Raw genomic sequence first — 22,172 nt, forward strand, 5'->3', positions numbered from 1 at the left:
TGTGTGTGTGTGTGTGTGTGTGTGTGTGTGTGTGTGTGTGTGGAAAGCTATGTATCTTACATGCAACTGGGAATTTCCATGTCTTGTGGGTACATGCATCTGCCCTCGTTAAAACAGAAGTTTGCATGCTCCTCCCTGCATGGTGCATGGTGCATGCGGAGAACAGGGGGCTCCCTCGTACTGTCTGCTCAGAGAGAGAGAGAGAGAGAGACACACACACTTTATAACCTCATTCCAATAACAGATAAATTCAACATTTTGTCCAAGGAAGTTTGCGTGAAAAATTCTTCAAAATAGTAAACATCAACCAAAACCCGTTAAATAATTAATATATATCTATGACGAGAATTCCAAATCCAGTTCCCCTATCTGGCTAGAAAGGGGAATAGGACCCTTTGCACCTTCTTACTTTTTGCGGCTTGCGTGATTAGCATGAGGTCTGATGGAGAGGGGCTGAGGGTGGTGTGTTTGAGGCCGTCCGCTAGTCTGATGTTCTGGCCTACAGTGGCCAGGAAGATCAGTACTCCAACCCTGGATCCCATGGCTGGGGATCACACAGAGGCAGATGCCACTTAGAGGCATGGAACATGACCTCACTTTAAGAGTATTAAGATCAGACTAGAGGTCACCTAAATCAATTCATAAACAATACCAGGAATTTAAAAACAGTACAGGTTTGAAATGCACTACTTTTTTAATACTTTCAGATAAAAAAAAAGGAAAACACAAGTCAAAATCACCAAAATCTCACCATTTACTGTGGGGGCTTGTCCTGATGGCCACATGCTGCCTTCCAGTGTGTGTGTGATGTGGTTGTAGTTTGAAAGTAGTCAACCGCCCTCAGGTACTCCGTAGGTGGAGATATGTGATGTTCAGAGTTGTTAAAGGCAGGTCCAGGCTTTATATACTGCATAAGAAACTCCGTAACGATAAAAACAGCCAATCATGTTTTGATTATTCCCAAAAAAGTAACGCTCGTCCCTTCCTCCTTTTCATGGAATTTACATCTAAATGGTTCTCCTCCAAGTGCGGCATGCAGCAACACAGGTTCAAGAGTGGAAGTGTACGCGAATGAGTGGGTGGGGCAGATGTTTTAGAGCAAAACCTGAACCTTTCCTATTTATTCTGTATCTGAGCTAACTTGCATGGAAGCATTCCTAGATTTTACTGGTGCGTGTGGCCCCTGGCACAGAGCAGGTTTTAATGTGTGCCGTAGGTTGTGTAATAGGTTTACACAAGATGGTTGGTTTTAATGTTATACTTGGATTTATGTTTTGTGCACTTGTTGACAGTAGAACGTTATTGATATCAGAGGTTTAACTAGGGGACTTGCACTCTCTTGAAGGTTACTATTGATGACCCGTTGTGACGCATGCAGACACACACACACACTGGCACACACGCACGTGTGTACACACGTGTACGCACACACACACAAACATACACACAAATGCACGCAAACACACACACACACACACACACACACACACACACACACACATCCCTCACATGTCCCTCCAGGTATCACTGTAAAAGTGCACGTGATACAAGCACCCTTAAAAGAAACAGCGACTGCCCCATGTTAAATAAAGCTGTTTAATCAAAACATCTGAACACGGCCGGTCAATCTGGAATAGTCCAGAAATAGTGACCGGTTTGGTAGAAAAACAATTGAAAACCTCAAAAGTGATCATCGTAATAAATAAATAAATAACTCAATAGCTAAAGCAATAAATTAATAAAAGAATAAATTATCAATAGAAACAAAGCACATATCAAAGGAGGTAGGGAGGTATTCCCAGGAGGTATGGAGTTGTGGCCTCTTGGGTGTCTTTAAATAAATGTGTGTATTGTGTACTAGCGTGTCCATGCTTGTTTGCGGGTTATAATATGTATGCACTCTGTATGGGTATTTGTGTGTGTGTGTGTATGTGTGACGCCGCCTAGGGATGTGTTTGTCTGTATATGCATGTATGCATGTATTCATATGCATCTTCTAGCTATACATGCATTTATCTATGTATGTATATATGTGTATATTCATCTATCAATCTATGTATATTTCTGTATATGTAGCTATCTATGTATGAATACATCTACTAAGTCTGTACATATCTATGTGTGTGTGTGTTGGCGTGCACGTGCATCAATGTGTGAGTGCGTTGCGTGCCGCCATCACAGTGTTCTTCATCAGCATGGCAACCGTCATGGGCCCCACTCCCCCCGGCACAGGGGTGATGAAGGCCGCCTTCTCCTTCACAGCTGTCGCCGCGGAAACACAGAGTGGTTAGTGGCCAAGTGAGCGAAGGGGGTGGAGCAGCACGGTTCAAAGGCAAGGGATGGGTCCGTTCCCTGTGCACGGCTGACAACATGTTATGCTGGAATTTCAGGATCCAGAGAGCAGTTATAGGGTTTGAGGGGGAGAAGTAATAGTTGTCTGGTAAAATGACATGGTGACTACGTGCTGATGAAACATTTCAACATTTTCATTTCTCTCTAGTGATTCTAGAATCAAGTCTGAAAAGAAGACTTGATTCTATTGATTCTGGTGATGCTGGTTTTTCTATTGATTTCAGGAATTCTAATGAGTCAAAATATTATTATTATATTGATTTTTTTTGTGTGTTTTTCTACTGATTCTAATGATTGGAATAATTCTGGTGATTCTAGTGATTCTAATGATTCTGGTGATTTCAGTGAATCGAATGATTCTATGATCGATCAAGTCATTTACCCTCAAAGTCCACATCGCCAATGAGTCTCATCTTGCCCGTCTTCGGGTCCCGGACACGGTTTATGCCGACATCGATGACCGTTGCGCCGTCTTTGACCATGTCTGCCGTGATGAGGCCAGGGATGCCTAGCAGGAGGACCCATGGGATACGGGAAGGGAGGGGGTCTTTTTATTCTTATTTGGGAACAACATTTTGTAAGAAGAGTACAAAATCGAGCTCTACAAAATAATCCAGGTCAAAGAAAGTGTGACTAAAGACATCGTAGATACTGCAAAATAACATGAATTTGTGCACATGAAGTGCAAATACTAAACTAGGAACCATCCCAGAAAGGAAGCAAGTCTGAACAAAATTCATACTTCACTTTGATTTAATAGAAATGGATGAACTAACTGACATCCACCAACAACTGAAGCTGCACCCTATCCAATCAACATTCACTAATCACTAATCCTAAATACACACACACACACACGCGCACACACACACACACATGCTTATCAGCCACAATAAGAAAAAACACGTGAGGAAGTGAAGTGCAAACCGCCATGGAATCCCGGAGTGGAACTGGAAAGACCAGGATTCATTTGGGATTAAATCTTAATATAGCACCTTATTACCACCTAAACACACATGTTTCTGTTCTATCAGTAGTTATTATCACTTTTAATTTACTGTGATTTATTTTGAATTACAAATGTGTAATTAGCATTTCACAATGATCATTGCACATGTCAACATCCGCTTCCAAGCTGGCTGGAGGATCTGGGATCTACGTCAGCACTGACACCTCCGTTCTAAATCAACCAACAACACTTCAGTTGGCAGGTTTGCGCCGGTTTCGGTGCTCAGGAGACATCGGAGTGATTTACCCGCGGCTGCTATGATGATGTCGGCCAAGCCAGTCAGTTCCTTCAGCCGCTCCCTGGGCGTACATCTGTGGGCAATGGTTACCGTGGCATCACCTGTGTGTGTGTGTGACAGTGTGTGTGTGTGGGGGGGGGGGGATTGAAAAGAAATGAATGACATACGCAATACCCAACTGTTAATTCAATGATACCATCATGACGACTACCTGCCTTAGTTGGCACTAGTTCTGTTTTACTTCAGCTTATATTTTCTTTTTTTTGCTTCTTCTTGTATTTAAATTATGTTTTCGTGCATAAGTTCTCCACATTTCCTTGTACTGCTCTCATACTCAACAAACAAATTGAATTGACTCGACTGTTACGGGTAACATTTGCTATTAACTCTTAAAACAAATACATATTTAGTCTGGTATGTTCAATTATATTATGTACATAACACTCAGTACCGAAGAGGAAGAAGAAGAAGAAGAAGAATGAAAGGAAGAAAGAGAAGAAGAAGAAGAAGAAGAAGAAGAAGAAGAATGAAAGGAAGAAAGAGAAGAAGAAGAAGAAGAAGAATGAAAGGAAGAAAGAGAAGAAGAAGAAGAAAAAGAATGAAAGGAAGAAAGAGAAGAAGAAGAAGAATGAAAGGAAGAAGAAGAATGAAAGGAAGAAAGGGAAGAAGAAGAAGAAGAATGAAAGGAAGAAAGAGAAGAAGAAGAAGAAGAAGAAGAAGAAGAAGAAGAAGAAGAATGAAAGGAAGAAAGAGAAGAAGAAGAAGAAGAATGAAAGGAAGAAAGAGAAGAAGAAGAAGAAAAAGAATGAAAGGAAGAAAGAGAAGACGAAGAAGAATGAAAGGAAGAAGAAGAAGAAGAAGAAGAAGGAGAAGAAGAAGAAGAATGAAAGGAAGAAAGAGAAGAAGAAGAAGAAGAAGAAGAATGAAAGGAAGAAAGAGAAGAAGAAGAAGAAGAAGAAGAAGAATGAAAGGAAGAAAGAGAAGAAGAAGAAGAAGAATGAAAGGAAGAAAGAGAAGAAGAAGAAGAAAAAGAATGAAAGGAAGAAAGAGAAGAAGAATGAAAGGAAGAAAGAGAAGAAGAAAAAGAAGAAGAAGAATGAAAGGAAGAACGAGAAGAAGAAGAAGAAGAAGAAGAATGAAAGGAAGAAAGAGAAGAAGAAGAAGAATGAAAGGAAGAAAGAGAAGAAGAAGAAGAAGAAGAAGAAGAAGAGGAAGAAGAAGATGAAGAAAAAGAAGAAAGAGAATAAAAGGAAGAAAGAGAAGAAGAAGAGGGCTCTGTGCAAGAGAGCAAGTCTCAGCATATGAACTCTCCACATCCCACATTCCTAAAGCCATGCGTATATCTGTGTGTGTGTGTGTGTGTGTGTGTGTGTGTGTGTGTGTGTGTGTGTGTGTGTGTGTGTGTGTTTGTCTGTGAGAGAGAGTGAGAGAAAGAGGGAGAGTGAGAGAAAGAGAGAGAGCGCGAGAGAAGTGAGAGAGAAAGAGAGATCGAGAGAGAGAGAGATTAAAGGTCATGGGCCCCTATAAGGCCTTCCTGTAGTTCCAGTTGATCTGGGGGCACCAGAGGAAGTGGGCGGTGACCGCATCCTAATGTATAAGTGAGTCAGATTCCCGGGGTAACCCCTATCTTCAACAACATCAAAGGCCTTGCTACCTGTCCAGCATGTTGTCACTTGTCTGGTTTCTGTTGACCCAGGTCTGAATAGAGGAAGAACCACTCCAACTTGTAGCAACGGAAAGGGCAGGGTGATGGTTTTCACATACTCAAATTGCCATTTGGTATGCAGTGAAGTGACGGAATTTGGATCAAAAATGGAATAATGTCTATATCTTGCTCAGACACCATTAGCATGTTCAGATTTTTGGGCCGTCCATTTGGTTTGCACTGAGGCTCTGTTCTTCATAAACACATTTATTATTGTTCAAATGTTCAAGCAGTCTAGACTAGCCCATTAACAAAGGCATGTGGATGCTGTCCTGTGGAAACAAGACCATTTATTAAAGTACATGCCAATGTGGATGGGAGCTAGTGCACACTTGCTGTGGAATATTTTTTTCATTTTTCATTCTACAGTCCTTTGCGAGGGTAACTGTGGTCACAACTGATGCACAAAGGTTTCTGTTTTGATAATATGTTACTATATTAGAAAATGTATGCATCCTTAATGTTATTTTATGGGCATATTCAGACATGGATATGCCCATAATAGATGAATTGCATTAATTAAAATAATATAGGTCTGTTGTACAGAAGTATATTGCATTCATATGAGAAACATGTGCCCCTTTTCTCCTAATTAAGAGATACTTATCAACTACATAACTTTATACTATTAACCTTTGTATTGGAATTTTTGATAAATGCATACAAACATGCATCCATGAAAAACGAAAAAATGCTCACCTAAATATAAAAGTGTCAACGTTATAGCCATAATCAAGCTTGTTTAGAAATGGGGTTGAACAGTCAAAAGAAAATTTAAAAAAATGATGAAACATTATTTCATCACTTTCGTTGATGACAATGCTGAAGGGTTATCGGTCAGGAATGCTGGAACGTTTCCTGTTATCTCCGTACGCTACGCTGAACGGATGCAGGGGGACAGCTCTGTCGAGGAAACCCTGCCATATTCCCCACAATGGTGACATTATACACTTTCTTGCATAATCTTTCCTCATGCGTGGTGTGATAAAGAAGGAGAAGGCGGGGAAGAGAATAAGATCCGGTGTGAGTCCTAGCACGCCCATGAACTAAGGAAGTGAGTCGGGAGCCTCAACTCATCAGGGCAAATATTGGCTGCTTGTTCACCGATTCTTGTTTACTTGCATCCCATGGCAAACAAACCCTCCAAACACACACACACACACACACACACACACAAACACACACACACACACACACACACACACACACACACACACACACACACACAAACACACACACACCTTTCTACTCCCCCTGAGGGAAATTCCTGAAACACCTCTCCTAAACCGCTCCCTCTTCCTAGAGCCTTAGGAGAAACAACTAGGCGAGCTGCCAGCTAGGATGGAGGTGGTGGTGGTGGCGGGGTAAGGGATTATAACTCTTCTTACGCACTTCCTATTTCTCATCACCCCTAACCCAATCAAGCAGAGCAAACATTGGCCTTCGTCTGCCACTGAGACGTATTGTACAATTTATCTTAGTGCTAACATCCTGGTTCAGGTGATTGTCGCCACGATGGGGCAACATCAAAGCACACACATGCACACACACACACCCCTGGTATGGTAACCGGAACATCCATTCAGAGCAAATGACTGGATTTCCTTCATTCTAACTGGAACCGTATTCCTAAGTCAGGATGCAACGCACACAGTATCACCCACACATACATGCAGGAACAAACGAATACACACACATGCATACAAACGCATAAACACACGAAAACACATATACACACACACACACACACAAACGCAGGAACACACACATACACACAAGTCCACATACATGCACACAAACACACGCATTCATGTCCACCATACATACACACACACACACACACACACACACTCACTCCTACCTCCTGGACGTTCATGGTATCGGTCGGTGTGCAGCAACATGGCGATGGGCATGCCGACATTTTTGGATCGCCCGGCAACGACAACATTCTTTCCCGCTGTTTCTATACCTGTGCGGGAAAAAGTGAACACAATAAAGGCATTTGTAATGCTTTAAATGTAATCTTGTAATATTACATTGTAGCAAGTTATTGGAGTAATGTGAAAACACGAGGCTCAGTAAAGGTGGTTATTTGGATAACACACATGCTAGTGATCTGATCACTAGCACTGATGGTGGTAAAATGGTTTTGCCAGTCGCAGTGAAACAGTTTGTGAACGTTCCAGTCTGCTCCGTACGCAGTTAGCATTCTTTTTGTAAGTCAAATAGCCTTTAGCTGTACTCTTTGACGTCCCGACAAAGGGACATCGGGGGCAAGGAGTGTGTGGATGTGTGGAGCTCTGTCTGGGAAGCTGCTGATGTTGATTGCCGGGTCCAGGAGAGGGTTATGCTTCTCGAACACTTATTGTATAACGCCATGGTGTGTGTGGAGTGTGAGGCTCCATCTGAGCAGTGGTTGATTTTAATGTTTGCGTCCAAGAGAGGGTTAGGCTTCCCGTATACGTATAGTATAACCCCACAATGTGTGTGGATACCTTACACTTGGAAAATAAGGGTACATTAAAGGGTAATTCCGGTGTAAAATGGATTTGGGATATGTTTTGTATGATAACGAGTTTAAACGTTCGTTTTGGAGCACAAAAAACGCATATAGACGCTTTCTTCAGTTGGCTGTTTTTAGCTGATTGTATCAAAATGCTATAACCTTGGAAAGATGGGGGCACTGGTTATGGTTAAAACTAAATCGCTATTTTAAACCACTTAAAAGGCTAAAAGTAGCCTGACACTTCTTTGGTAGTATAATAAGGGTCTTAACATATAAAACGAGGCATTGAGAACTTTGTAAGTGTACAGATTGTTTATTAAAAAGGACATTTTATACACACAATACCATCAGTAGATCACCCGTCGACGCCATTTTGTTTTTAAGACTCAATAAGTAGATTGGCGAACACAGAGTTTGCGTGTTGCTGACGAATGTCACAATCTCTGTGTTCGTCAATCTACCTAATCTACCTATCTATTTATAAAAACAGCCAACTGAAGAATGCATCTATATGCGGATTTTGTGCTCCAAAACTAACGTTTCAACTCGTTATCATACAAAACATATCCCAAATCCATTTTACACCGGAATTACCCTTTAATAAGACATTCATTGAAAATAGTTAATACATTAATAAGCATTAACCAACCGTTTATTAACAATTTCCTATTGGTCATGTTTACTAATGGAGTTCATGTTAACTAAGTTATTAATTTATACATTATAGAATAGGGTTAAGGTTAACTCTAACCCTAAACCCTAGGCTAATGCTATACAATAATGTGGATTATGGTTAACTAATGTATTATTACAGTAACGGGTTACTAATATTTGTTTCTGTTTTTTTAAAGAAGACGTTGATGGACAGGCAGTTTAATTTGAATGTCATGCACTAAAAATTATTAATAAAGGTGGATGTGTACTGCCCTCTTTATGTTAGTCACAAAGAGCATTGGTTGAATTATGTCTTAATTCTAGGCATGTCAAATTTAGAGTTTTCCGACTATGACCTGCAGCAAAGTAAGGCACCACAATGTCTCGCCCCTCCTAATTACTCTATTCACTGTCGGCTGGATGAAGAGAAATTATGCTCTCTTGATGGGGTGGATTTCTCTAACGCTCGTTGGTTGGAATTTTGTTTGTCTCGTAAAAAATAATGTGGAAAGCGTTTTGAGAATTGCTACATTTGAGTGAACAATGAACACCAACATGATTCTACATGAATGTAAGACTTGACAATACAGTTTGAATTAAATTAAAGAATGCCATGAGGGACTCCTTCACGAAAGCCCTACTTCCTCTAGAGCAGAGGTAGTGAGTGCTGAAAGGTTTATGGTTGAGCCCCATCTAGTGGAAAAGCAATGGTGGGACAGGGCAAGGTGCCCGTTACTGAGCAGTATAGTCAAAGGCTCCAAGTTTAGGGAGTCAGAATTGTTTAGCTAAATCTAGTGTTTATTACGGGATGATGAGGAATTGTCATCTTGCATGTGTGAGCCAACATAATGGGAATTTGACCTCCATATTTCCCGAGGATATAGTGCAGCAACAACAGAAATGGACTAGATACATTTCTGACGAACACACTTGTACGTAAACTACATGTGTACCGGTAATCATACTCTTGCACATAGTAGAAGCAACTGTAGCCATGGGCAAGGTTGGCACAAAAATATGACCACTTATTCACGATGGAAAATAAGAAAAAGTATATTTAAGACGTGATTAATAACAACGTTATTTCCTTGGTCATTCGATGCATCGTTGCATGAATTTGAATTGCATTAATGTAGAAAAAACGACATCACCATGTGTGAGCGTTTACCTGCCCGTTTGATGATCTCCCAGACGGCGGCCGGGGTAGCAGGGATCATGGACCGCTGGTCCAGGCACAGCTTGCCGATGTTGACGATGTGGAAGCCATCCACATCCTTCTCTGGGGCGATGGCGTTGCACACCGCCCGCTCATCTATGTGGGCTACAGCCAAAGGGAGAGAGGGGGAGGGGGGCAGTAGACAACAGGTTACTGCTGAATCCGATGTCTGTAAAAGATGTTGTATGTGGTCATGTGGTGAACAGTCTTCCAGCCACCCAGCCACCCCCATGTCAACTAAATCAGTTGACGGACGTTTACTCTCCGAGTGCTCCAACAAGTGGCACACTCCCACCTTCCATTATCTGTCGTATCTAGAACTCCAGTGAGGAATCGGAAGAGAGCTACTTACTTGAGGGGAAGAACTTGAGGGCCTGGGTTCTATCTGACCACCACCACCACCATGCTTCTCCCAACTGCCCCCTCTGGTGGCCACAACAGACACTACAACTAGAGGGCATCTGCTGAAGGCTACCTCTCCCTCTCCCTCCATTCTGAATCTACACCATTTATGCCTTGTTCAATTAACTACTTGAAATTGGCTTGAGAGAGAGTGACTAAATTGTAGTGTGTGTTGCCACAACACTAATCTTTGATCCAGCACCCAGATTTGACTCAGCCTGCTCTCAGACTGCTTGTGTCCAACTCTCTGGGTTGTCGTATTGTTATAACTTAGGATCTAAAAAAGCCTCAATGATAACTATGCTTACTCGTCTTTGACTCATCCAGGCACAACTTCACGAAAATTTAAATTGTTTAACCGCCAACTAAAAGATTCCCCGACCCCTGATGGCAGTGGCTCAGGAGGTAGAGCGGTTTTGCTGGTAACCGAAAGGTTGCTAGTTCGACCCTCGATCCCCGAGTGTCGAGGGGTCCCTGAGCAAGACACCTAACCCTCACTGCTCCCGACAAGCTGGCTGTCGCTTTGCATGGTTGACTCTGCTGTCGGTGTGTGAACGTGTGCATGAATGGGTGAATGTCAGGCATATATAAATGCAGCCCATGTGCTATTTACAATTTACGGCAGGGCAGCTATAGGAAAGTCAGATAAAGTGATGTCATTGTGATGTCCTGGTGTGTAAGCCAGCAGGTGCGGGGGGTGGGGGTGTTTACCTGGGAGAGGCAGCTGCACCAGCAGCCCGCTGACCCTCCAGTCGCGGTTCATCTGGTCTATGAGCCCCAGCAGCTCCTTCTGGGACACCGTGCCTGGCCGCACCACCGTGTCGCTGGAGATACCTGCAGTACACACACGCACAAACATGGACGCACACGCAAACACACACACATGGACGAGGACGCACACGCATACACACACACACACACACACACACACATACATGGACGAGGACGCACACGCATACACATACACACACAAACACAGACACGGACGCACAGGCATACACACCGAGGAGGTAGGTGTGTATGTGTGAGCACTCACACACACAAACACACACAGTCAAGCATGTCGCTGTGTGAGCTTGATTTTGTATTTTTGTGTATTTGTTCGTTCATGTGTGAGGTTTTGCTGTGTCATGTTTGAAACGGCCCGCATCACAGGATGGAGATACTGGATGCAGAATGCTGCGTTGTTCTTGTTCTTGTTTTTTAATCATTGTGGGAAATCTTTTGGAACACTATATTTCAAGGAAGTGGCCACTTTGGGCCTCAATCACCAAGTGGCCATCTTGGTTCTATAGGTGAGCTGGGTAGGGGGAACTGAATGTGAATATTTCACACTCAGTTCCCCCCAATCAGCTAGCGATTAAAACCAGGATGGCCCCTAGGGATATAATAGGTGCAGCGGTTGTGTTTGACACTGACCCAGTAAACTGGCGGCCCGGGTCTTGTTCTTCACATAGGTTCGACTGGCAGGGTCGTCACCCACTAGGATAACCCCCAGGTGGGGCCTCATGTTGCCCTGAGTGACCAGCTCTTCCACGTCGCGCTGGATCTCCCTGTGAAGTTGGCGAGCCATCTCTGTCCCTGAAATCACCACAGCCGCATGTCTGCAAGAGAAACACGCAGCCGTACACACACACACACACACACACACACACACACACACACACACACACACACACACACACACACACAGATTGTTACCAAACAAACCATTATCAAAATGCATCTTTGGATGACTCACATTTTTGTCATTTGGTTTAAAATGTGAAAATGTTTATTATATGTTTAGTGCGTCTTTATGATTAATGTGTTTGGTATGAACAGACAGTTGAAACAACGACCAATTAACACACGTGCAAGGTTTAAGGCAAAGACCTAACACACAGGTGTCCGTGACGTTAAGCTACACATCGAGGACATGCCTGTCATTCCCCACCCCTTCACCTTGACAGATTCACACGCTGTCCTCAGCAAATGCTGTATATACTCTTCACATCCATGATTTTTCCACAGCCTCGACAACGTGTATAGTACATTGAATCTTCAGTTGGATGCGCAATGTGAAGAGCTTTGTTGACACAACTGTCAAATGTGTGATCGTGCTGAGAAGCGACGGTTATCTTTCTGCTGAACCTGCGCCTGCTCGGCTGCGGTGCAACTATTTGTCACTAACCTGGTTCCCAGGCTATTCATGGCAACACGGCATCCCTGGACGGGATGCTCCAAATGAGCGTTACTAGGAAGAGAGAGGGCGGAACTATCAGTTGCATGGGTTTAGTGGCGAGAGTAACAAGGGGGAGGGACTTTTAATAGAGGGATGTCCGATGGACGTTTCGGATATGGCTTTATCAAATGAGTTGTCAAAAACCCATATTTATTCTCCGTGTTGTGTTGTTGTTTTTGTTGTTGTTGTTCTTCTTGTATTAACATTATTGATATGTTATTTTTTCTTCGTCATCTGCCGTATAGGAAGTAAGAGACCGGACATTGCGACGCGGTTGCCCGGGATAACGCTAAAAATCAGTATCCTCTCGCAGCCTAATCTGTCACTTCCATCCTTTCCACGTGACGCTGGCTCGTACACCGGCACAAAATCGCATCTCTTCAAGCGAAAAAACTATAGGGAATCATTTATTATATCCTACCTTGTAACGGTTTGGTGTAAATGCCTTCTCTGATTTTCATATTTTCTGTGAACCCGTAGTTTGCCTCGGCAGCAGTGATGGTGTAACGCGAAACCGTTACAAATCCTAAAGGAGGAGCGTAGCGGAGAAACAGAGGCCGCCATGTTTGTGTGCATCGAACAGTATATAGCGTCGTTGTGCCAGTGCGTACGCACGCGGCGTGTGTGTGTGTGTGTGTGCGTGTTTGTTTGTGTGTGTGTCTCTCTGTGGGGCACACGCAAGAGAGTGCCTCCTATTGAAAGACTAAAGCATTATTTAGGCTACTATAAGCCCACATTTTATTTACTTTTATATATATATATATATATATATATATATATATATATATATATATATATATATATATATATATATATATTTGTTGATAATAACAATAAGCTGTACATCTGACCCATAAGTAGTGCAAGGCAACCATTCTGCCCAAATCAGTTTAATTTCATAGCCGTACAAATATAGGGGTTCTATCTCAATTGGGGTGATTGTTATACAAATTTAGCCATGGACTTAGTCTATGCTGAAAATCTGAGGGCATTTCTCACCCCCTACCCCAGACATCCTCACTCAAACAGCCCAAGGGGTCTAACTCATTAAATGTCCAAGCAATGCTTGAGCTAGGAGGTGTATTAACCGGAACGACGAGTAAATTTGTATTTTTAAATAATTTCGATTTATTATTCATAAATAATGTAGGCCTACCTTCAAAACAAACATATGCAATCAGTGTTGACGTCTCTCCAGCACCCTACTTTAGGAATTTTACTTGATTCTTACTCCGTGTTTTGAAAGTGTATATTCCTTATGTATGTTCTCCATCCTCCACCAAATATTTGAATTAGAGGGTTTTTTGGTAAGAAAGTGTAGCCTATAGGACTAGGCTGTGAGTAGTTAGTTGATTACTGCCCTCCGAGGGTCGTCAAGGGGCACTATCCATGTGACTCAGCGGAGAGACATGCGCCTTGTCCACAGCCATGGAGAAAATTATACGAGGTCGTATCAGAGGATCAGTCCGTGTTTCTCTATGAGTACATATTAATAGGGGCGGATCTTAAGAACATAAAGCGCATGAGTGAGCCGGGCTAGAACACCAAGATGTTACCCCGACTGAAATGTTATCAGCCGGAGTTCCATACTGATTATCTGCGCTAAAAATCATCAGTCACATCGCATTTGTACGACACTCCTGAAACGACTTGCCTTAAGTGAGCAGGTGAGCATAATTTCCTCCCCTGGACTGACTTCCTCGCTAATATACTGCACAGGATAATCAACTATATGTGCTTTTTTTTTTTGGCGTTAAAGCTTCCCTTGCATGTGCAGAAACCCATTCAAATAGAGTATGACATTTGTATGCATTTATGTATATGTATGTAATACGAGATGGATAATGAATCGACTCAAAGATTATTGTTAATGCTGGGTTTTCACTTTTTAACGCACTCCTTTTTGACAGGAAATATGATTTCCAAACCTGATAACATTTCAAACCTCAACCTCAACTCACAATCTTGACAAATATAGCATAAACAAAGGCGTATAGGTGGAAAAGGCTACTAAACAATGGCACTTTACAAGTCTAATAATATGTATGAATATCTATTCATATTTTAGAAACTTGATCAAATTCAGCCGCAAGCTTCCTCAGGTCCCAATGGAGATGATTGTGTCCTTGGTTGAACGGATAAAATCTGCATTATCGAGAAGGTAGCGCGCGCGCGCGCGCGCGTGTGTGTGTGTGTGTGTGAGAGAGATTGTAGGTTGTCTGTTCAGAAACAACATCAGCATAAAAGACGAGCAGTTCTTTGACATGGTGAAGAACACACACACACACAGACAGACAGACAGACAGACAGACAGACAGACAGACAGACAGACAGACAGACAGACAGACAGACAGACAGACAGACAGACAGACAGACAGACAGACAGACACACACACACACACACACACCATGTGTTTTACTGAGGCAGATAAGGAAACCTGCTTCACCAGAGGTGAGGCTGCCTTGTTGACATCATTCCATCCCATAACCATAATAATCTGAATATCGTTACCTGTCACTGGGCAGTCAACTGGTGAGCAACTACTAGTGATGCTGAATGTGAATGACAATCTCAATAATTCCCTTGAAGAATAAATACAAAACATAACCATAATAAGCCAACATATCACATAATAAAATACATTTATAAGATAAGCAAAATAAATAGGACTACATAGTCTGTCCGTCTGCCTCTGACTCTTAAAACCTAATTAGCCATTACAAATGATCAGTTATTGTATTGGGAAATTATCATCTTTATTTCCTTCAAATAGGGTTACAACATACTAAGATCAAACAGAAAGATAAGCACTGCTTCTAGATGTAAGTTATTTAGTCACGTGACAAATTCGAGCGATCATTTGGCCATTCTGAAACCAAACATTTAAATAGCTTATGTTTCAACAGAGATATCGCTATCCCTTTGATAATTTTATTTGTAAGTACAATTTCTCGACAAGTTTATTAGGCACGTCACTCCCCTGCCAACAGGGGGAGTCATGTCATAATCAAAGATAGAGCATTCACTACAAAGCAAAACTACAAGAATTCAACAACGATGCAACACTAATTGGCATTGTGAATTGATGTGAGAGGCTGCTGATACAGAACCATTCCAAATCACATTCAAGCTGCATTAAAATGAGTTAGTTGTCAAATGGTTGTTGGCAAATATGTGATTCATATGCTCACTTATATGGTCTATCTCAATGCCAGTTTTTGATTCAGCGAAAGTCGTTAACTGCTTCCTTCCCTTGTGGATGGGTTGCAAATCAATTGAAAACCAGATATACAATGTAATACATTTGTTGAGATGGCTCGTTGTAGTTGTCCCTTTGTGGAGGAATGTGTGTGTGTGTGTGTGTGTGTGTGTGTGTGTGTGTGTGTGTGTGTGTGTGTGTGTGTGTGTGCGTGTGTGTGTGTGTGTGTGTGTGTGTGTGTGTGTGTAACTTGTGTTGTGTTACTATGGTTGGGCCATCTCTTGGCCTAAATTTCCCTACTTCTAACCTGCTCCAACAAATCTTCAACAGCAAAATACGAGATTTACAAACAGCAAACGAAAGTTAGTCGAAACCAGTCCGCACACAGAAAAATTACAAACTGTTGCATTCTGCGCACTTTAGGGAAAGGGGCGTGTCTCTCTGCCGACGGGTCAGCCGCGGTTCAAACAAAGACTTTATTTTTGGGGTTGTATTTTCCAGCCAATTGACGAGTTGACGAATTTCCAGCCAATCCGAGATTGATCAGCGTCACTGAGTCTACATTTACATGCCCCTTTTCCATTCACAACCGACCATGTCGAGGGCTGCTCTCTTCAACGCACTGCTTAACCGACTGACTGTCGTTACGTAACACCGTTCTTCCATCGCATGTGGCGATATTCATAAAGGGAGTCATTTTAAAAGATATTGCCTTATTATCGAGTCAAACACCATGACAGGGGTATTGTTTTAAGATATCCTTCCTATAACGTCCTAATACAGACAGTTTCATTACGAGTAAGTGCACCAGATCCATCAACCTGTGTTAATAATAACTGAATTGCAAAATAAGGGACATGTAATTCCGAATCCCAACAAGTAGCCCACATTATCTAAATTATGTGACTCACTGCCGCAATATCTGGAATAAATTAACATAACAGGGCTTCTTTGATTTTTGGGAATAAATGCTTTATTAAGGAGTGTGTGTGTGTGTGTGTGTGTGTGTGTGTGTGTGTGTGTGTGTGTGTGTGTGTGTGTGTGTGTCCTAATCGACATGTCAACATCACAACGCCCAGGGATGATTGAACACCACACTCGTTTCTTACTCACGCGCTAGCTTCTCATTCTCATTCAAAGCCTGCCTCGCTGACTCCTAAGCGCCCGGATGAAAGCGAGCAAATAGAAGGACAACATTTAGTAGCTAGAATCGAGTCGAGGGCGAGCTTTCTGGGCGGGGAGTGTAGGAATCTTGATATTGTCTACATATTCACTAAAACCCAGAAGGCAGGCAGAAGGCAACCTCCCTTAAGGAGGTAAAAACTCGGGGAGGAAAGAACGGCACGTTGCCTGGCTGTGCTATCTTGTTGGTAAGTAGATTCCCCGTAGTCTAATCTTTTCATTGCTTGTCAGTTGTCAACGACATTGTACCACGGAATTCACGTTAAAAGAAAAGTGTACTACGGAATTAGTCTGCATAGAAGAGCATACACATTTAGGCGAGCAGGCCTTAAAAAACACATAATTAAAATGTATTGTAACTGGCACATGGATACTGAATAGCGGGGGCTTGCTCATGGCGATATAATGCATTGCGTGGCATCGCCTACTAACTAAATAATACAACTGGAGTGGGCAAATCGGATAGACGTCATTATGGCCACTGTATGTTGAGACGTTTTTTGGAAGTGGCCATGCAACAATGTTGCCGCGAGAGCCATATGTGGTAGAGAAGAACTGCACGTGCGTTTCTCTGGTAGGAAAACTAGCTTTGTCCTTTAGAGCTCGTCCACCATTCTCATCGAACCGCCGGGGTACCGAAGGCCACAAAGGGCCAACAGAAGATGCCTTTCAGTTGGTCACTTACGGTGTAAGGCTGAAATCACTGTTTTTTTTGGTTTTGTACTCATTCGGTCGAGACATTTTCTTGTGCGATAGTGTTGACTAGCAGGAGGCAGCTATAGCCGACGCAGCTGGGCATGCGCAGAAGCAGTAGTGTACAACACGAGTGCCACACCAAATGTGGTGAAAAGATGACGTGCCTGTGCTCGGTGGAGTCCATGCAAACAGGGCTCAAGTACATGTAGGATATAGCCTAGATGTCACGACAAGCACTCTAGACCATGTGCTACAAACGAGTATTCAGGGGACAAATAACCCCGTTCACTCCTGGCACATTCAGGCAGTCAATATTGTAGCCTGGACTTTGTTGCATGAAGGATGACTTTCTTTCGTCGCCATTCACTGCAGGCAGCGTTTAAATGTATCAAGAAAAACACTTGTGTAGTTTTCTGCAATACTTACAGGGGACATATTATACCACCAAGTATGAGTGTGATTAGCGTTTCGAAAATCTGCCCCATATGACATCACTAGTGGGCGTGTCCACCTAGATCTGTGCTGGATAGATCAGTCTACCAGCAGACCCAGCGGACTGAAGTAAACGTTGCTCATCTATCCAGCACAGATCTAGGTGGACACGCCCACTAGTGATGTCATATGGGGCAGATTTTCAGGCTTTTAAGGTTAATCACTCTCACGCCTGGTGGTATAATATGTCCCATTTAAGTTTAATAAATCTCCTGACTCCTTTGGGGCGAATCTCATTCAATGGCCTTAGTAACAGACAAGGTAGCAAGGGACTGTATTGAGTTAATGGTTAATATTTATTTTGCAATAAGGTATAGTAATATGGGAGGTATGCGCCTTCATTATTTACAATAATGTTATTACATTCATTATTTTACTAGGCTGTTGTTACTGAAGTGTAAACATGTACAGAGGTCAGACAATACCAGACGTTAATTTCATTATCTCTCCCTATCTAGTCATAAAGTTTAGCATATGATATAGACGGATATGACAAGTAGTACTATATTATGATAAGATTGCCAGATTAAATACTTCCTATCTTACTTATTTTTCTTTACTCTTTTGACTGCAATTCCTATTTTTTAAACACAGTTAACATTACGCAAGACCATAGAATAGGAACTTTATTGCACGTAATGTAAAGGTTTTAACTTCTGTAATATGTGACTCTCGAGAGGACTCGCTTAACAGTTACTTAGACTGCAAAACCTTCACCCAAGCCATAGGCTTTAGAAGTAACGAAAACAGTTAAGGCAAGGGTGTGTGTGTCAGGGCAGGTCTTAGATACAACTTTATTAATCCCCCGTGTGGAGCACTCATGACACAGTAATACCCCAAAAAGTGATTCACATTGAATTGCGGTTTCTGCGGTGCCGGGACGTAATCAGTGTAACGCCTTAAAGACTGTGTTTGAGAGAATGATGTGGTGGTCCATTTGTATGGAGGAAATGTGTGTAATCTGTGTCCTGTTTTTTCATGTCAAACAAGGTGCTGAGAAAGGCAGGTGTTTCCTAAGTGTGTGTGTGTGTGTGTGTGTGTGTGTGTGTGTGTGTGTGTGTGTGTGTGTGTGTGTGTGTGTGTGTGTGTGTGTGTATTAAGTACTCGTGATTTATCTGTTTATAGTTCCTCCATAGTGGTGAGGGCCTGACCAACCTCTAGCGCCACCGCTTCTTTCAGACCACAGCTTAGTTTATCTGAGACCACACCGTACAATGAAGGATCTTCTCCATTCGAATTTTCTACATTCTAATTGATGTATTTCATGTATGTTTAGGATATATACATGAAACTTTTTCAAAGACAGAAAGACTGATGTTTTTTTTTTATAAAATTAGTAACCTATTACGTACCAAAATGTAATGTATGTATCTATGTACATTATCATTTGATCACTTGATCACTCAGTGTCTCTTAAACAGAACAAAAAAAGCTTTTCCTATGGCCGTGCCAATGTGTGATATTGGGAAAATAAGACTGTATGGAAAACACCCTTACTGGAACACCCCACTGCTTTCCTGGACGATGGGGGCCCTGTTGAGTTTACTAGTGTGGGTGTGTCTTTGTCTCTGTGGTATGGATGGCAGTTGGTACTGGGCCTGGCACTGCCGCAGTCAGAGAACAGTCCCCTTCTCTCTGATCGGCCCACCTCGCCCTTGGAACACAATCACACTGTTATGTCTCAGATCCTCTTCGCCATGGCAACGTCACATGATAGGCCATGGACAAGATATTGAGAGTCCTTTGTTTGGATGGTTCTGTGTTTTGGCACTTGAACTACAAGTGAACACTGTAAAAATGTTTGTTTTACTTGTTGCCTGAAATGAACTGAAGCATGTTTAATGACATGCAACAATGTGTAGAGGAGGAGGAGGAGGTTTTCTGAGCTTGTGAGAACTTGACATGGGAACATCCAAACTGGTTTCCTTAATGCCTTCAGTAATTACACTGCTATATTGAGTTTTGGGGTGACTAAGTTGACAATGAACATTTAACTCATCAAAATGCTGTTTATTACAATATTGATTAGTACCATGGACGTATGTCTGCGTTAAGATAGCAATTTGATGTCTCATCTCATGTAAAATAACTAAAAATGGATAATATCTGCAAATGAGTCTGTTTCTGCTGCTCTACACAAATCACACTACCTGCGAAACTGAACAATAATACTATAAAACTAAGTTCAACAAATATTATACCTTAAGTCATTCCTAAAATAAATGGCTAGAGCTGTGCTTGCTTATTACTAGCATATATTAATCAACCAGTGTCTTTTTCTGACAACTGCTCATCAGAGCAGTATAAAAGCTTTTTTCTTTTTATTCTATGGGATGGTCTGTTGTTAGTTACTTTAAAGATGTGTTGCCATTCGATTTAAGAAGCAACATGGATTTTTGAGATGCCTACTGGATGTTTTACCTTTCTATAAATAAGGCTTAATGGTTGAGGGGACAGCTAGGCTTACCTCTAGACGCTAATGGTGCTTAAACACCAAAAGTGAAGCGAATATTCTACTCGCGTTACTTGGGCGAGGTTGCCCGCGAAAACCGTGTGATTCAGCATCTAGCGAAATTTGCGGGAAAGTTCAAATATTTCAATTCAAGTCGTTGCCTTGACCCCGGGTCATAGAGAAAAATGTTGTTGATTGCTTACAGCCCGGTAGTGGATGGAGAAAGGCATAGGAAGTCAGACAAAGTTACAAAGTTGCATAAGCAAATTATATGTGTATTTATTTTAACCAAAATTTAATTGACATGCTTATTCACTATTAAATGGTAGCCTGGTGATAAATTGCTTATATACCATGCACTCAAGCTATGTGTTTGTCACAAAATCCCAGAAAGGGAAACCCCAATTAATATAGTTTCCCTTAAGCTTGAAATGTTGAAACAGGTGTTTGTGTCGGCACACACAAAGCTGAGGTCAGCCCTTTCAAGGTGTGTCAAAATGGAAGGTGTGTCTCTTAAGTTGTATAAACCAATCCACCGCAATCTGTCTGGCTCCATATTGGAGCTGTCTGTGCTGGGCTAAATGAACACAATTTATTGTCATTTGTTTGGCAAGTTATTATGTAATGGTAACTTAAAATGGCAGATGTATTACTGGACAAGGTTATGTGGCATGGCTATTTCTAGCTCAATAATTTCCCTCCCTCCACTGCGTTCAGCAACAGAGGGCCAGCTCTGGATATGTGACACTTTAAAAGCTAAGGGGTTAGGGGTGGTGAACTTATAGAGGGTGAGGACTCCTATAGTATCAATGGGAGCTAGCAGGACTGTTAGACCAGGGAGAGGCCCGCACACTGACAATAGTGTACAGGTGTCTCGACACGCCACAAAAACAAGTTAAGGATGTATGTTTTTGTGAACCTTGGCTTGTGTTTGCTTTCAACCTAAAATGGTGTGTTCAAGCTGTAATAGTGCTGTGGAGGCAGCTCAAGCAAGTTCAACCAGTTTGTTAATTATAATGTTTAAGGTTTTGTAATTTTCTAGATTTGTTTTTTGAACACAGTGTTGTCCAGGGTTTGTAAGAAAGTACATTGTTTTTGCGAACACGTGCTTGTGGCAACTGGATTTGGTTCCCTCATAGAGCAGACCAATGGTGGTAAAGGTCTCTGGTTTGGAGACAATTTGGCTATGGACAATCACAAAGTACAGACTTTCCTAATTTAATTGGTGACTTGTCCTTGTCTTGTACATATTAATGTGTTGATTGAGATTTCTTTAGTAGTTCACTATTTGACTCATATCATTGTTTCATTCCCTTTGAAAAGCAAGCCAATGCACAGAAAAGTGACCTTTTTATATTTAACATATTCTAAAGGAGAGATATGACCATAATTTCTGTCCAAAAAACACTTGCAACATAAGGTAAATAAGATAATGCTGCTAAGCCAGACAAGGGAACCGGTTCTTAAAACGAGAGCAAAGGTGTTTCTCTAAGCGCATGTCTGCGGTGTGAACCAACGGAGGTTATTATGAGTTGCCTCTTTAAAAAAAACCATGGTGCCATTTGCTGACCAGGTGATGACATCTTCATAGAATTTCACACATTCCACCCCCCCCCCACCCCCCCACCCGTGTCCACTCTGGCTACACGTGTGTGTTTGCTCGCCAACCCCCCTGAAAGCAAACTGCCACGATGGGCAGTACATATGCTTTAGTCAACATCAACATGTTGATACATGTTGATATGACCCTGGAACTTCATAGAAGAACAGGCTTAGTTTCCACAATACTCACGCTGATCTCACAAATCGGTCCATTATTACCACCCTGGCAAGGGTCAATTTAA

General features: G+C 42.0%; 3 protein-coding genes across 7 annotated transcripts in view; 1 reads left to right on the forward strand and 2 right to left on the reverse strand.

Annotated features, from left to right (window-relative positions):
- The window catches only part of nrg4 (neuregulin 4), a 1,955-nt gene extending 883 nt beyond the window's left edge, over positions 1–1,072 (reverse strand). The window contains exons 1-3 of the mRNA XM_079753924.1: positions 752–1,072; positions 410–544; positions 61–184 (exon numbers count right to left, since the gene is read on the reverse strand). Of these exons, the coding sequence (XP_079610050.1) occupies positions 61–184; positions 410–544; positions 752–785 (293 nt within the window). The 5' untranslated portion in view covers positions 786–1,072. The remainder of the gene's footprint in view (positions 1–60; positions 185–409; positions 545–751) is intronic.
- A 718-nt stretch (positions 1,073–1,790) lies between these two features.
- mthfd2l (methylenetetrahydrofolate dehydrogenase (NADP+ dependent) 2 like) lies at positions 1,791–13,484 on the reverse strand (the record flags this gene model as incomplete). 3 transcript variants are annotated; one of them, XM_079754532.1, is made up of 8 exons in its annotated part: positions 1,791–2,262; positions 2,735–2,860; positions 3,608–3,700; positions 7,166–7,273; positions 9,633–9,785; positions 10,794–10,916; positions 11,502–11,686; positions 13,463–13,484. In XM_079754532.1, 7 exons carry the CDS (start codon positions 11,653–11,655, stop codon positions 2,147–2,149), a joined length of 873 nt encoding a protein of 290 aa, XP_079610658.1. In that variant the 3' UTR covers positions 1,791–2,146. The 3 variants fall into 3 exon arrangements, with proteins under 3 accessions (XP_079610658.1, XP_079610656.1, XP_079610657.1); XM_079754530.1 differs by lacking the exon at positions 13,463–13,484 and adding an exon at positions 12,728–12,882; XM_079754531.1 differs by lacking the exon at positions 13,463–13,484 and adding an exon at positions 12,728–12,870 and having other exon boundaries at positions 10,794–10,921; positions 11,498–11,686.
- A 396-nt stretch (positions 13,485–13,880) lies between these two features.
- The window catches only part of slc20a2 (solute carrier family 20 member 2), a 37,441-nt gene continuing 29,149 nt past the window's right edge, over positions 13,881–22,172 (forward strand). For 2 of the 3 annotated variants that reach the window (XM_079732159.1, XM_079732161.1), the window contains exon 1: positions 16,597–16,876. The gene's annotated coding sequence lies outside the window, so the exon portion shown is untranslated. Of the gene's footprint in view, positions 13,974–16,596; positions 16,877–22,172 lie in introns of those variants that run through there. The other variant, XM_079732160.1, reaches the window with a different exon arrangement.

The sequence above is a fragment of the Pollachius pollachius genome (assembly GCF_949987615.1).
Source record: "Pollachius pollachius genome assembly, chromosome: 1".
NCBI lineage: Eukaryota > Metazoa > Chordata > Actinopteri > Gadiformes > Gadidae > Pollachius > Pollachius pollachius.